The sequence below is a fragment of the Cygnus olor genome, chromosome 5, assembly GCF_009769625.2.
Source record: "Cygnus olor isolate bCygOlo1 chromosome 5, bCygOlo1.pri.v2, whole genome shotgun sequence".
Lineage (NCBI taxonomy): Eukaryota > Metazoa > Chordata > Aves > Anseriformes > Anatidae > Cygnus > Cygnus olor.
In genome coordinates, this window is record NC_049173.1 from 63,705,426 (window position 1) to 63,721,982 (window position 16,557).

At 39.4% G+C, this 16,557-nt stretch overlaps 1 protein-coding gene across 1 annotated transcript; it reads right to left on the reverse strand.

Annotated features, from left to right (window-relative positions):
• Positions 1-77: 77 nt before the first annotated feature.
• TMEM9B (TMEM9 domain family member B) lies at positions 78-10,562 on the reverse strand. The gene is made up of 5 exons (XM_040558519.1): positions 10,410-10,562; positions 9,274-9,365; positions 5,730-5,838; positions 4,613-4,747; positions 78-1,235 (listed from the first exon to the last, which is right to left on the reverse strand). Exons 1-5 carry the CDS (start codon positions 10,485-10,487, stop codon positions 1,080-1,082), a joined length of 570 nt encoding a protein of 189 aa, XP_040414453.1. The 5' UTR covers positions 10,488-10,562; the 3' UTR covers positions 78-1,079.
• Positions 10,563-16,557: the final 5,995 nt, after the last annotated feature.

Here is a 16,557-nt window from a genome sequence, read left to right on the forward strand (position 1 = left end):
CAGGTAAGTGCTTTTATATGTGGAACCTACATGCAGGGTAATGAGGGAGAAAAATGATGACATAGATAATGTGCATCTGTTTTTCAAAAATCCATTTTAATTGTTACATTCCAAAGGGGATATATGAAAGTTAGTCATCTAGCAACTGTATACCTCTTAAGAGAAATGAGTACAGAATCACAGATAAAAAAATACACTTAACTCCCAAGATGACAGGTGCTCAAGAAAGTACGTGCCTTACACCATCAATCCAGACAAACGCATAAAGATTTTTATTATAAATATTTCATCATATATCTCCTGAGACTTTACCCATGAAAAGAAAGGGAGAAGATTGTTTTAAAGAGATATCATACACATACAATATATTAAACTATTAAAGCAAAATAAAACAAAATGCCAACACTGTCTTGATGTGCACTGCATTTGAGTTTATCTACATCACAGTAATTCAAGTATGCAGCTCAACGAGTCAGTGTCCATTTAAGTTTTGCCTTAAATCTGCAAACATCACTTGACATACAAGCATCTTGAAAGTATGAGTGCAAGAAACCAAATGATGAATACAACCAATCAGGAGTTCATTCTCTGATGTGAAAACTACACTGCAAGATTTAGATTTCTAGTACTTAGCATTAGTCAGCAGAAAAAATCCAAGTATATTTACAAAAGGTCTTTACATAAAGTGATTAGTGAGTTGTAAGTAGTTACTGTGTTCCCAGGTACTTTTTAACCACGTAAGTAGTAGAGAGAAATATATAGTCAAAAATCACCATAAAGTCACAACTGTGAATAACGTACCACAGTGGCAAACAAAGCTACCTCACGGTTTGTTTTCTTTTCAGTTTTATCAGTAAGAGCCATTTGAAAATGCAAAGGTTTTTAGCTTCTGATTAACTAATCTTTTTAATTGCTTCCACTCTAGTACATTCTTTCAAAGTTTAAGCACTATTTTTATTTTTTCAAACCAGTAACGAACCATTTATGAAAACCCCTTTGAAGTGGCAGGATCAGGAAGACATAAGTCAGTTCTTTCAATTAGTCTGCTTTACTTCCTTGGAGTTACTACTGAGAGACAATTAACTCAGCACAACATGACGGTCAAAAACAGATTTGCGTTGCTCTTGGACCTGCAACTTCCAGCGCTGTTGGGCATATTCCACTTTGTTCAATACATTGGCACGGCTCCGAGAACGAGCCAGCACATCATGAGCATTTGCAAAAGGCTGGTGATCCTGGAATGACAAAAATCAATAGTTAGACCTCAGCAATTCCAACGAGCAATGAAACTGAAGGTTTTATTTTGTTGGTATTTTTTTGCTTTGGTTTTTAAGGTAAAACAAGCTATTTTAACCAGCTAGTTAGCCATGATGACAAAGCAAGTTTTTTGTAGTTAAAACAGTTCTTCAACTTTTCATTCAAAGTAACGTCCACTGATTTCTTCATGGCACAGTCAAACCAGTCTTGCATCCATTATTAGCTGTCAGGGACAGAAATCTAGAATAGACCCAGATGCCGGGGACCTCCTGTTAATGTCATGAAAGCACTTCATTTAACTTCACTTTAACCGTGAATTAGAGAGTCAGTTCACTGCCACTTCTCGACCTGTTACTGTAAGGTGGTTCAGGATGTTCACACAAAGATCCTATGTAAAACCAACACACTCCAGTGTTTACCAAACTAAAGCCATTGTACCAAGCTGTCCAAAAGCAAAGTGTAAATACAGCTGTTCAAGTGACAGAGCTCAACAATAACTGAGGGCTTGTTTAATATTTACTCTCTCTGTTTTCCAACAGTATCTGCAAAGCTGTATTTTCTACTAGTAAATAAAATCAGGTTATAAATAGTAAGAGTTGGAATTGAACTTATTTGGTCATCAAGATGTTTTGGACAAAGTCGTGGTTCTAAAGCTATGTCAGAAAGCATCGTGTATACAATGCATAATGAAAAAAATAACTATGTCCCATGTTAAATAACTGATTGCCGTTTGGTGCATATAAACCTCGTATAATTTTTGTTGTTGTTGTTATTCCAGAATGCTTTTGAAGATGTTTGCATGAATGTATACTGTATTTGTGACATGATTCTGTGCATAGTAGCTCAATGATGATTCTTAGCAGTACAAAGATTATCCATTAAAGTAACGTCTACAAGTCCCAAAGCCACACAAAGGCCTCTCTGGGCTAGGAAATACACTAAAACAGAGCAAGAGACGATCCCTGACCCAAAGAGCTATGACCTTACATAAAAGATTATGCAGCTGGATATACCTAGAATGGTAAGTTTAAAGATTAGAGATCACTTTATTCACAGGGAAACGAAATCACAATAGCAACACACTTCCACCATAAAATAGACAGAGGAGGGGAGAGCATTCAATAAGCTAGACTGTACTGGCTAGTCTGATAAGGATCTCAGCTCAAAGGATAGCTACTGTCAATTTCTATGTAAAAAAAACATGAGGAAAAAAGAATTTAAAAGCAAAGAGGTCTCTCAAAGTGACTTAAATTTACTAGTTGCCACTGCCACCAACGGGCAGTAAGAAAAAGCAAGCACATTAGCTCAAAATCGAGCAACAAAATCAATGCGGATGATATTGCCAGAGCAAGACAAGGATGAATATTTGAAGAACTTGCAAGAGGGAAGGCAAGGAAAGGGCTAAGCCATGAATCACCTTCACTTATTTCACATTCACTGTCACAGATGGGACGATGTGAAATGAGTAACATGAACCAAGCAAGAAGATTAAGTGCTTTTTGTTCCAAGCACTGCTGCAGTTATAAGTACTAGTGACTCCACAAGCACACTTAAGAGTCACGGTAAATTACAGCAAAACATAAAATTGATTAAGATGGATCAGAATTTAAGATAATTTCATTCTGCAGTTAACATGAGCTCTGCCACTGGATTTATTTCATGTCCTCCCTCCACCTTCACTCAGAATTCTAGCCCAGATTTGGAGGTATTAAAATAATTTATCTAAGGTATAAAATAAAAATAATTTGTTTCAGGTATAACATATAGCAAGTTCATTTAATTCAAATAGCAATCTGCCCAATTTTCTGTATGGATGCAGGCAGAAAAAAAGGTCGTTCAAACCTCTCCTTTCCAAAAAATGCTAACAGCCTCCTGCAAGTGACTGGGAAAATATTAAGATGTCAACACATACAGAGCATGTCTCCATATAGTATGTGGGAAAGTGCAGAAACAGTGGGACACAATAACAACAGTATACCTCTGTCAGAATAAGCTCTATTTCGAAAAACATTAGGTGAAATTTGGGTAATCACATATTTTTGTTGTGAAATCAAAGTACGTAAAGGTGGCAGAGCTAATAAAGGCTATTATCTTGAAGGAATGACAAAAACATCCTTAAGGATTCTATTGTAAGACACTAATAAATGCTAATCTTTCTGATTAGCTCACGTTTATTTCAACAGTACTTACTATGAAGTGCTCGTGTCTGATGGAAGACTTAGGTTAAGCAGATGGAAAGCCTTCCTGTTTCATAGACTGGGTTTGGTTTCAGAAATTCTTTCTAAGGCTATGCCACATGTGATGTGTACTTTACCAGCAGAAACAGTGCTGCTTAAGGGCTCAGTATAAAAAGTACATTGATGCTGAGACTTCTGCAGTTTTAGCATTTCATGTGGTTCAACACTGACATTTAACCACCAACCCCACTGCTGTTTAGAATACTTTCCCCACATTACTTTATGGCAATAACTTTCCCAAGCATGCCGATTCAACAGCTTCATGAACTACAAACAGTTAGAGAGCGATAGTCTGTATTTTCATACTACTCTAAGTCCCTCTTCAAGACAAAAATAATCTATTCACACCAGTCTTCCCCATACTAAAGCGTCTCACGCTTTCCAACCAAGTTTCATAAGTTCTTGCCACTCCCTTCCTGTAGTGGTACTAAAGAAAATTTTGTTCCATTTTTATTTGAAGCCAAAAACAGTGTGCTGAAGATGGCAAAGGACAGTAAGAGACAGGAAACTATGCCCTGTCATTTGCCATTGATGGACTATTCTCCTTTTCCTCACGTAAAAGGCTTCTCTGATCTGTGAGAATGTATTACCACATTCTAATTTTCAGTTGTAATACAAAGAAATTATTTCAGCATCAGTCACTATATTCCTTCATTACAATTATTCCTTCTTGAATTTTTAGCATCAACAAATCCAAACCAGAGCAACAGAAGATGTAACCCCTCAGCGTAACCCTTCAGCGTATACTTTGCTTTTGTAACCAATTTGTATAAAATTTGATCTCTAGGGAGACTGTATTGATCATCAACATACCAGAATTCATACCTCCTATATGAGCTTACTTCCATTCCTCTGTTCCTTTGGTTAGGACAGAATCTGTGTATAGAGGCAGGGTAACAAAAGCAGTCCTCATGACTACTTTTTAGCCCAGTGAAAAATGAAATAGTGGCTTTCACAGTCATCATACAGATTTCTGACTCCTGTGAAGACCATCCTCTCCCTTCAGGAAAAGGAATTTATACTGCCATGCAAAAAAAGCTGTTCAAAACAGTTATGTAACAATGAATCATTCCAATCTTTACATTAACCCAAATATACAAGCAGTCAGGTGAACTCACCCCAATGTCTTCATCACTCTGTATGAGCTGTGAATGTCCAAAAAGACGTCTCTTCAGTATAGGTTCCACCAGTGTAAGGTACACCATGTACAGAAGAAGTAGGCCCAAAATAGACAGGTATATGATGATTGTAACCTGCACAACACAAACACAATTTATGCCAGAGTTGTGCCATTACCTCCACAATCTCTCAACAGGCTGCAAGGACCAAAGGAACAGTACAAAGTTTGTGATGAGCCTGTTGGCCTTTAGCAGTGTCACCAGATGACTTAAAACCCATGCACAGAGAAGAGCCATCAATTTATTAAATTGGCATTACAGTTTTGGGACAGACTGATAAATTAGCTTGAAATAAAGTTTCTCTTAATGAGGCCTTGCTAAAATCCTGCGTTATCACTCTTAAAATAATTTGGTGTTATTTCACCTCAATCAGACCACTGTTCATAAGGAGCATTAAACTAGGGTCACAAATTTAGGGGTTCCTGCATGATCTCCATTCTCTAGCACACATCTGCCGGGTTAGACTGCAAACAGTCACAGAGGCCAGTAAGAAAAATGGAAAAGAGAAAAAGCAACAAAATTCTAGAATACCAAAAAGAAATAATAGAGCAGAAGAAAAGATGTACTACACAATGTATTCACCCAGACTAAGGCTCAATGGTTCTAACAGGATGAGAATGTGAATAAAGAAATCCCCTGCTAGAGCAAACATGATTGATTTTGCTGATTTTGCTCTTTGTAGCTTGCCAAGATAGGAAGAAAATTTGTATCAAACAACATAGCTGAATAATGAGACCCTCTAAAACAGTAACAAAAATATAAAGTCCAAAGCTTGACAAAATACCCTAGAACACTCAGAATTTCAGCAAGGTATAAAGCTTAATTTCAAAACTGGAGATCTTTGATAAAGGTTTGTGAGCCTACTCCTTCTGCTATAGCTTGATATTATCATTATTGCTCAAAACAAATCATGAACAACTATCAAGAAAAATAAATAAATCTTAGACTGCTTTAGAAAAGTTTTCCCTTCATAAAGGGTGTTTCTCTAAAAGACCATAGATATATTTACTAATCAGTTAAAGGATTTAACGTATACCAACAGAATTACATTGTTTACCTTAATTGTGACAGAACTTCTCTCTTCATATTTGCATTCACAACGTAAACAATATGCTTCTACATCAGGTCCAGGGACAGGCATAGGCTCAACCACATGAAGACAATCACTGAAGAAAGACAGGAACTGCTCAGTCAGTTCTGAGTTGGGTTTACCGTACTTTGCCCCTATGTAGGCAGTTCTCACATCTTCAGATGCATGCAGACCCGTTACATGGGTTGAGAATTGACCTTTGCTTAAGTACAGCTGTTCTAAATTATAGATATTCAAGAATTTTTTTAATCGTTACTCCACTATTATTTTACTTAAACAAGAAATTCAGCTACTGACAAGTTGCTAAACAAGTGTTTAAGATCCTTCTAACTAAACACAATATTTTGACTGGAAATAAAGCTGTCAGCATAACAAATCCAAGGATTAGAATCCCAGCACACATGCATCATTTGACACTGCCATCTCAGATTAAAATAAATTCCAACTATTATGCACTCTTTTTCTTCATACTTAAAGAGCTTTATTCTGGTCTTCCAGTATCTAAAAGAAGATTAACCTCTCCTTGGTGTTCATGAACAGAAGTTCTTTTTTCTTAACACTGGGTCTTACAGGCATTAAATAAAATTCATTGTCAGATGAGTTATTTCTTTAAGCAATGAGATACTGAATAAATAGCGTTCAGTTTTAAGCACTGGAACTGGATGTGAAAATCTACTTTGACTTAAAGATTACAAAATATAAGACATTTCTCATGCCAAAAAGTGTGGTTGACACTATTACTGACATTCTATACCACAGCACGAAAATCCAGTTGCCATGAGACAACTCCTTCCACCAATAACTTATAATTTTGATCTTTGTGATGACTCAGGTTGGTTGTTCAGTTAATATTCTAGGCTCTCAGCAGAGCACTTAGGGAACAAAAGCATGTTTCACTTTCATCTATGTCAACTCAATGTCAGCAGAGTCAGAAGCAGGTAATGAAACTAAATGCCTGATATGACACCAGCAGCCTATGATTTAACACTGCACTGGGCTAAATTAAAATGCTGCAAATCCACATGGCCAGATACCAGTTAATCTCTTCAGTTCTGTTTGTATTTCTTCCTCATAACTAAAACTGTTGAGTGTCACGTCACAATCTCTGGAAAGGAATGGAGGGATCAATTTTTCCTTTTATTTGTAATTAGAATTACAATCTCCTCTGTGAAGGAGCGCAGTACTTAGGATGCAAAACCAAAAAATACAAGTTATGATCTCATGAGATTGAAAGTTTACATCAATATGCTGCTTAAGTATAGAATAAAGCCTGCATTTTGCTTAGGTACAGTAGGAAGTTTGTTACTGTAAATATATCATATATTAGCATCAGCGAGTTTTTTCTTTAGTTCAGTGTTTCAAGTGGAAAAGGCTGATCCTTTTCTAAAGGATGTTCCCGCTCAACTGCCTCTGCCTTATCACATTCTCCCCTGTACCCACAGTAACAGCATCAAGGAGGCTAGGCTAGTCAGAAGTGCAGCTTCTGCTCAGATTTCCAGTTGATCCCACTAGTAGACAGGGTGTCTTCCCTCCCACCACGTTCATGACTACCAAGGCAGTCAGCCTCTCATACATGAAATGCCAACACACTTCTTTCAAAGTGGGTTATTTAACTCAATACCACGTACTTGCCAACACATCACTATACTTTTCTAGCGCATCATTCATCAGGACTGGACTTCCTGAAATAGTTCCATGGCTAGAATGGTGAATGCTTTTATTGGCGTCGGAGCACCCTCAGCCCACACACGCTAATGTTAGCACAAGGCCCTGTTTGCTAGTCTGTGAGGTGGGAAGAACAGTCAACTCCACCGAAAGAAATGAAACACCTAAATAAGAATATCATGATGCAGGCTCCAGGTTCAATATTAAAAATTATTTTGTTATTTTATGTCTGCACAAGCAGGCAGTAAGCAGTCATCATACTGTACATAATTCATAGAGACACTAAAAATTGATCTGGCTCTTGTGTCATGAGTGACTGATCTAAATGCCTAAAGGATGGTGTAGACCACCCTGTTCTACACAGTAACAAGTCACTTGCAAGATGCAGAAGCCCAAGTATAGCACTAAACTTGTCAATCTCATTGCACATGAACCAGCAATCAAGCCTTTTAAAAGCAGCGAGAAGGCATCTCAAATAGAAGATCAAAACCGTAAAATGTTACCAGGTGGCCTCTTAAAAAATCATCTCAACAAAATGAGATTTAAGATAGGAAAATAGATTTCTGAGATTCTGTAAGCGTCAGTATCTGTCACCATAAGATTAGTGAAGAGTTCAAAGGTAACGTTTCCTTCAGTCACTGCCAATCTTGATTTAAAGGGAAATGGGGTCTTTTCTGCTAGTAAGACAAACACTAACAATACCCACTGAAAAAAAAAAATCTATTTCCATTTCCAGAGGAGTAATAAACAATAAAACCAGTAATGGCGCTGCTCTGAAATGCCTGCTGCAGATCCAATTCTCTCGGTATGTCTCACTATTGCAACTTAATTTGCCAGTAGGCCTAATGTTGTTAAGGTAATCATATGGGACAAAATAATACTTTAGACTAGACAGCACATTCAGTGTTCATTAGCTTAGATTGAAATTTACAGCAATGTTTCTTACAATTCTTCTGTAAGTAATTTAATAAGTTAAGGCATGGCTCTGTACACATTTGTATCACTAACTTTATTCCTGTAGCTATTTCAGTGGGACTACTAAGGGGCATGAAAATTTCATAATCAAGTTGCTAACTCTCTGCTACTCAACAGACTGAAAAGTCATTTATTAATTCTTAATGTTTCTGAAGAAGAGTCAACATATCAAAATGTATGTCACATTTTTATAGGTTGATCCAAGAATTCCTGAGTATGTCAGACATCAATGCAACTTTAAAACATGCCGTTATAAATGACTGTCATCCCTCCTTCTTCCCCAGCCCCTCAACCCTGGCCACGTACAACAGTCCTCAGCTCAAAGAGGTCTAGCAAATGCCATAGCTGGCCTAAACACTAAAATAGAGCACACTTGTGACACAGAAAAGCAATACTTCTCTTTCTCGCAGGAAGCATAGGCTATTAGATGGCTCAGGCCATCTCATATAACTGCATTCTTTGGCTGTGACTCTGAGGAACAAATCTCCAAAACAATCCCTACGTGATAGTACAGGTTTCAAGAGGAAAGAAGAGAGAATGCTTCTGAGTCCTAGTTCCATGCATATGCTTCCTCGCCATTATGCAATTTCTTATCACTGAACTCAACTTAAAACACCCCTTTTCCCTTTCTATGATAAATAAACAAGAATGTAAACAAGCAAACCGAAATAGAAGACAGAGAAAAATTAAAGATTTCAAGCCTTGTCCCTTGCTACAGCTGAATTCCAGAATACTTTTAAACGTAAAGGCTCAACACGTTAGGCAAGAAATGTAATTTCTCCTGGCATCACTACAGGACGCTCACGTATAATCACAGCAGAACACATCTTTAACCACTAAGATTCTTTATAATTTCTGATTACAAACTCACCAGTCTTTCTGTGAAACATTTTTGTTGTATATATGGCCCGAATGGTCTTTGTAAGGAGGGCAGATACATTTACATCGGACATCCTCAGAATTCTATAAAGAAAACAACATGCTTAGACCAAATCATCATATGCAGAATAGGGCAGAACACAGAAAGCATTATGTTTATGAAATGCACGAAATGTTCAACACAAAGTACTTGCAGGTATCTTTGAATAGTCTAACTCAAGATTTCTTTCAAGTTTAATAGCTGCCTTTCACAATTACTGACATAGAAGTAACAAACATAACAATTTGTCAAATAACACATTTTTGACAGCAAATACAATACATTCTTCACAAGAAAAATCATGCTTGGTCTTGTTTTTACGAATTATCACACATTTAGAAGTTACTTATGTTGATACACTTAACTATTCAATTTACGAAGACAGCAGTGTACATCATGATGAGCTTAAAGCAAGAAATTCTTGAAAGAATATTAATCCCAAGTGAGGGTTGGCAAAGAAACTTTTGAGAGTAATTCTGTCATCACTGCAACAAAAATAACTTTGTGAGGAAAACTATTTGACAGACTAGCACAACCTGTGGTCCTCTTGTCTTAAAGAGCAGCAGGATACAGTGCAGTAGAGAGAAAAGTACAAAACTGGAATTCCAAACAAAGGCAAAGTAAATGTGAAAAATGATAGACACTTTTAAACAAGAGACAACAGTTACACCTAGCTTATCTTTAGTCCAAGGCACCTCCTGACAGTGAAACAAAATAATTCCTTAAGAAATATTGCTAATAAACTACTATACTGAACGATCAAGTCAGAGTAACCCCAAATGGGTGCAGGTCAGCACGAAAACCTTGACCACGCTATACACAAAATCGTTTCTGGCCTTGCTACAGGAAACTCAAATAGCAAGTTACCGTTAAAAAGGAGGAAAATCAGACATAGAGGCACCCTGACAACAGGTAAGCGTCTTGCTATTAAAAACCAAGACGCTCTCCCTTAGCCAGGCAGCAGGATCACAGCGCCCTACAAAGCACCGCCGGCAGCTCCGCCGCGGCCTTCGCGGCGCGCACCGCGCCGCACCGCCCCTACGGGAACCGTTAACAACTGACGCCCCGCGCGGCTCCCCTGCGCTCACCTTGGCCTGCGCGCCCAGCCCCGCCAGCGCGGCCAGCAGCCAGCAAAGGCGCAGCCAGCCCCCGCCGCCGGCCGCCATGTCGGGCCCGGGGCGCCGCTCCGCACCGCCGCCGCCGCCGCCTAGCCCCGCCGCGCCGCCGCCATCACTTCCGCCTTCCGCCCAGCCCGCGGCGGGCGGCGTCCGGTGGCTCTCCCGGCCCGCCGCGGAACTGCGGCGGCTCCGGGTGGTTCCGGGGCGAGGGGGACCGGGAGCGATGCTATGTTTAAAAAGTTATGTCTTCTGTACGCGAGAACCAGGATTTTTAGTAATAGGAAGCACAATCAGGGCTAAAATATATACGAGATTTAACAAATACAAAAAATAAAAATAAAAATGAAAAAAAGTATAGAACAGAAGCTGTTTTCATTTGAAACCATAAGTAAACATTCTCCCCTTCCAAAAGCACTCCCCAGTGTCTGACTGGGAAGAACGATAACTGAGAGTGTAAATTTAGCTGTGTCTCACTAGGGTGATGGAGGTGCCCAAGGGTCTTCCTTTGGCCAGCATTTTCACAAACACCAGATAAAGCATCCTCAGCACAGAACGATGTTTGCGTCTTTATTTATAAAATGTGTCATGGGGCCCACTGACCCAGCCTTCCTCCCTCAGTGCTTATCACACCAAACACATGCAGGTTGCAGGGGCTGCCACGTTGTACCTCCTTGCTACCTAAAACAGTGGAGGTGGAGGGGAGAGTGGCCCTGATGTGCCACCTTTTACCTAAGATGGCAGAGGTAGAAGGATTGCCATGTTGTGCACTTTGTTACCTAAGATGGCAGAGGTAGGGTGGTTGCCATGTTGTGCCTCGTGGTACTTAAGATGGTGGAGGTCAAAGGTTTGCCATATTGTGCCACTTTTTACCTAAGATGGTATGAATGGGAGGCTGACCATGATGTACCACGTTTTACCTAAGATGGTGGAGGTGTTGGGAGTTGCCATCTTATGCCCATTGTTACCTAAAATGGCGGAGGTGGGGGGGTTGCCCTGATGTGCCACCTTATACTTAAGATGTTGGGAGTGGAGAGGTTGCCATATTTTGTCCCTTGTTACCTAGGGTGGCAGAGGTGGAAGGGTTGCCATGTTATGCACTTTGTTGCCTAAGATGTTAGAGGTAGAGGGGTTGCCATTTTGTGCCACATTTTACCTAAGATGGTGGAGATGGGAGGTGGCCCTGATGTGCTACATTTTTCCTAAGATGGTGGAAAATGGGGGGAGGCCCTGAAGTGCCACATTTTACCTAAGATGGTGGAGGTGATAGGAGTTGCTATATTGTGCCCCTTGTTACCTAAAATGGCGGAGGTGGGGGGATTGCCATGTTGTGTACCTTGTTACCTAAGATGGCGGATGTGGAGGGGTTGCCATGTTGTGCCCCATATTACTTAAGATGACAGAGGTCAAAGGGTTGCCATGTTGTGCCACTTTTTACCTAAGATGGTATAAATGGGAGGTGGCCCTGATCTGCAGCTTTTTACCTAAGATGGTGGAGGTGGTGGGAGTTGCCATATTGTGCCCCTTGTTACCTAAGATGGTGGAGGTGGGGTGGGGGTTGCCATGTTGTGCCCTGTACTACTTAAGATGACGGAGGTCGAAAGGGGCTGCAATATTGTGGCACTTTTTACCTAAGATGGTGGAGATGAGTGATTGGCCCAGATGTGCCACGTTTTTACCTAAGATGGTGGAGGTGGTGGGAGTTCCCTTATTGTGCCCCTTGTTACCCAAAATGGTGGAGGTGGTGGTTGTTGCCATATTGTGCCCCTTGTTACCTAAGATGGCGGAGGTGGAGGTGTTGCCATATTGTGGTCCTTATAACTTATGATGGTGAGGTGGTGGAGTTGCCATATTGTACCTCTTGTTACTTAAGATGGCGGAGGTAGAGGTGTTGCCATATTGTGCCCCTTATTACACGAAGAACAAAGCACACAACCCTGAGGTCTGCCTGTGACAGCCTTTTGGTGTACCAACCCCAGCTGCACCCAAGATTACCCAGGCTTTTGGAGCATGGAGGGGATTTGCCTCAGTTATTGGTAGAAAACCAAACCCAAACTGTGTGTCATGCAGACGCCTGGGCCTTCAGTCCCTTAGGATTTCAAGCAAATCATGATTACGAGCCTAAAATCTAAATACTGTTTACGTATTCTTAACAGGTCAAATGTCATCACCATGTAGAGTTTGACAGCATGACAACATGCCAGCAATGTGTCAGGATAATCCCCTCCAACAAACACACTGGATGCTTTCCAGAGTAAGTGAGGAAACCATTTTGCGTAGGTCAACAGACACAGGCAACATTTTCTATAATGCCTACTGCAGGATTTTTTTTTTCTGAATAACTTTCCCCATAGTTTCTGGAGCGGAGAGTGAGGAAACAGATCACTTGGTGACAGAGAACATATGGATCAAGTGTAACATAACTCATACCCGTTATCCTAGCTCCTTCCTCTCTTTAAACATGTAAAGCTTGTTGTATCCACGCATGCCAGTCAGTGGCACCGAGAATATTTTCCTTGTTTAAACAGCCTCTGACAAATTGCAAAACTTGCTAAATTGGTTCTGTTAAAGCTAAGCTTAAAAATAAAGCTCATATTACTTGTTCCTATAGAGCACATTATAGGGACACAAAACCACAAAAGTATTAAATTGCATTAAAAGTGATAATAAGTGGCATTCTAAATGAGACATTCAAGTTACAGATAACTATTTTTTTCCATAACTAAACACACAAGAGTAATTTATATGAGTCTTAACTTACTTTATATGTAGATATTCTCTGGGAAAATTTTACTGAAATACAGCAATGTTCCCTATTTTTCACGTGCTCGTGAATTATTTCCATCCAAGATCAGTGTTAACCTTTCTTCAGAAGGGAAATAAATGCTCTTGAGAAGCAGCATTTTCAGCTGTGATCCCTTGAGACCTGGAGATGAAGCAATTTTGAAGTTTTCCCTACTTGGGTAGGAAAACTCCAAAAAACACCTGATGCTGCTAGGACTGAATCCAGCTTGCCTCTTGCACAGGAGCCAGTGCTGAGCCATAGAACCCACCCATATTTATTTCAGATTCTTTGGCACATTTCACAGAGGAATAGCAGACCACGTGTTTTAGCTAATTTTCATGTCCCCATCCCCTTGCCTGTGTTTTGTATCTTTCTTACATCCATTTGCTGTCCTAAACTAAGTAGCAATACAGTCCTTTGTGAAAAGTTATTCTATTCTCTCTCTCCTTCCCCAGCCTCCAGTAAGTTGCTGTAATTTCATAGGAACTAAAATAATCTTTTATATATAGTTTACTCCTCAATTGTACTATTATACTTTGTTTTAATACAGTGAAATTGTCTAATGCTAACAGTGCATCAGGCATCTTGGTAAATGAGCTTGAGTTACTATGGAAACACAAAAAAAACACCTTTATTTAAAATTCAGATAAAATTGCCCCTCAAGTTGTAATAATAAGCATACATCGGATTTCAGCATTAGCCAAACAGTTATTCTTTTTAATGATTGTATCTACAATGAAAGTGTTTTGAAGCATGAAGATGGCTCTCTGTCTTCTTAACCACCCACGCTCATAGTCCGTGAGTGGCAAATCAACTGCTGAGCTGAAAACCATGCTGAATATTTAGAAAATCATGGATCAAGTTTTAAGCTGATGTAAATAATGTGCAGCTTCAGAGACATCAATGCATATGGAACACCTCTAACATGCTCAAAGATTTCTAACACATAGTCAATAAAAATCCTACTTTTGATGGCTGAAACAGCTTTTGGGACCTTCAAGACCTGTCTGGGAGCTTCCTCGGGCTCTTGGTGCAGCAGGCAGTAAAAAGCTTTTCTTCTAGAAAAGTCTGTGCTTTCCCTAGGAAACAGTAAGCATTGAATTAGTAAGCAAAACTGCTGGACACGTTATAAGAAAAAAAGTACTGTGAGTTTTTCTTGTAATATTTAGATTTTTTTCATTTTTTCTTTAAATTTATTTTTCAGCATACCAGTATCAGAAGCAATGCTGTTAAATCACTGTAAAAGAAAAGTTAGAAATGTAAAGAAAGGGTGATTTTCAGGGGAAAAAAATGATTGCCCTGACAGTAACAGCCCTACTTGCAGCTGTTCTTCAGCTATGTAATCTTCCAGAAGGGACGAGGATAGGTTTCTATCTTCAAAAGAGCCCTCAAATGTTTATCTGTGAAGTCTAGGCTTTATTGGAGTGCTGTCTGCTTCCTGCACTCCTTACTGAGCCCTTACCAGATAAACCCTCTTCAAGTCAATGGATATCAGCTCTCACATCTAATTTTTTTATTTTTTAACATAAAATGTGCTTTAATAATAAGATCTGTTTTGAGAGTTGCAACAATGAGCTGGCCTCTTTAAGCTAAACATTACACTTAGCTATTCATACACTATGCTGAATTAGAAGTAGGCTTTTTATAATTTGTAGCTTCTATCATATTTGTCTTCATCATCAAGACTCCACAGCTAGCCCTCACCCCAACAGCTACTGGCACTCCCTTTGATAATTCCAAGGCTCTGCTTCAGAGGTTTTCTCCAGGGACGTATCTTTTTTGCTCAGTTATCTTACAGAAATACTTAATACAGAGCTTTGTGTTTCCAGGCAGCGTACGTGCAGAGTGTTTGTCTGCTCTTTCTTTCCCATTGCAGGATCCTTTCCAGACCTGCATCATCCCCATAGCAAACAATACACTAAGCCATGTTTTCACTCCTTACTGTGCTGCACTCATTCACATTCAAATAAGAATATTTTAAAAACTCTTACCTATAAAATAAATTTATGCATTAAGTGATAATAAAATTGGTCTCAGCTGTGCCAAGCAATGGGTGCAGTGTTTGTTTCACACTGCAAGTGAATGGACACTTAGTGTCACTGAATGTTGCTAAGGGCAGGTAAAGTAGTATTTATGTTAATTTTTATCATTTACAGTGTGATTATTTCTTACTAATGCAAATTACCATCTTATGTCAGTTCAGCCTGTTAACTTTCAGAACTGGCCTGCTTGCTTTCCTCAGCTAGGAAATCTTTTCAGTATCATCAATTATATAAAAAATGAATCTGAAGGGATTATGTAAATAAGTAATTGAATCAGCACTGTTGCAATCATTGCCAACATGAGAGCAATGTGACATTCACACAGAAAGAAAAATAAAGTAAATACAGATTTATTCTATTCCCTATATTCAGTTAAAAAAAAAAAAAAAAAGTCAGTACTTGTTACAGGAGCTTTTACTCAGCAAAGAAGTGTGGGAAGCAATTAATTATAATGTCAGTTGCTCTAGGCTAATGAGAAATTCACCTGTCAGCAGGTTGGTCATCAGCAGCCATTTGAATATATTCTGTCACTGGTGCTGAGTCTCTTTAAAATACACAGCACAATTTTGTCTCAGTTTCTGACTGGGGCCAAAACCTCTGTGACTTTGCTCAGGTTAGCTGATACTCTAGTCTAATGGTCTGTGGTCTCTGCAGAACACAAAGAGAAATCAATGCCAGTGGGTAGATGGGGCAGAAGGTTTACAATAAAAGCAAGCTTTCCAAATATAGTTCATCTCAGAGACCCATTATGTTACAGTAACGCAATGTAATGGCTGGTGGCTTCCCTTCATAATGGAGGCATTATTTTGCAATCTGCTGGTAGAAGTTATGTAAAACCTTTCACAACGTAAATATGTGTATATAGAAAGGACAGACTGGGCAAACTGTGTTTACTTCTGCATTTCTATATTTGAATTGATATTTATGATATGAAGCAAATGGAGGGAAGTGCTGAAAGAGCTCTGCAACTATTTTATCTTTCTGTTTCAGTGAATCCACTTGACTTTTCTGCGGGCTGTAAGAGTTCAAGGTCCTTCTCTATTAATACAAGGTTGGTCTGTGCTCATGCACACAAGAGCATTTTGTTATCAGCAGCTGGTTCCCCATATCACACACATGGGGAACATGCAGCGTTCTGCATGTAATTTCAGTTAGTGACGTAGGTCATGCTCTTACCAATGTAATTACTGGTGCATGGCCCTTCCTTCAGCAAAGGAGAAGTGCTGCAAACACAAGGAATATCAGCTTGTGGGTGAGAAGGGGGCCTCAGCTGGTTAACTGCAGTCTTTGTCCA

Bases quoted from the DNA above. Each gene is read 5' to 3' on its own strand.
- TMEM9B (XM_040558519.1), bottom strand. From the start codon at position 10,487: ATGGCGGCCGGCGGCGGGGGCTGGCTGCGCCTTTGCTGGCTGCTGGCC. The intron at 9,366-10,409 runs GTGAGCGCAGGG...TTTTCTTTATAG, and splicing joins GGCTGGGCGCGCAGGCCAAG to AATTCTGAGGATGTCCGATG. The intron at 1,236-4,612 runs GTGAGTTCACCT...TTGTCATTCCAG, and splicing joins AGAGTGATGAAGACATTGGG to GATCACCAGCCTTTTGCAAA.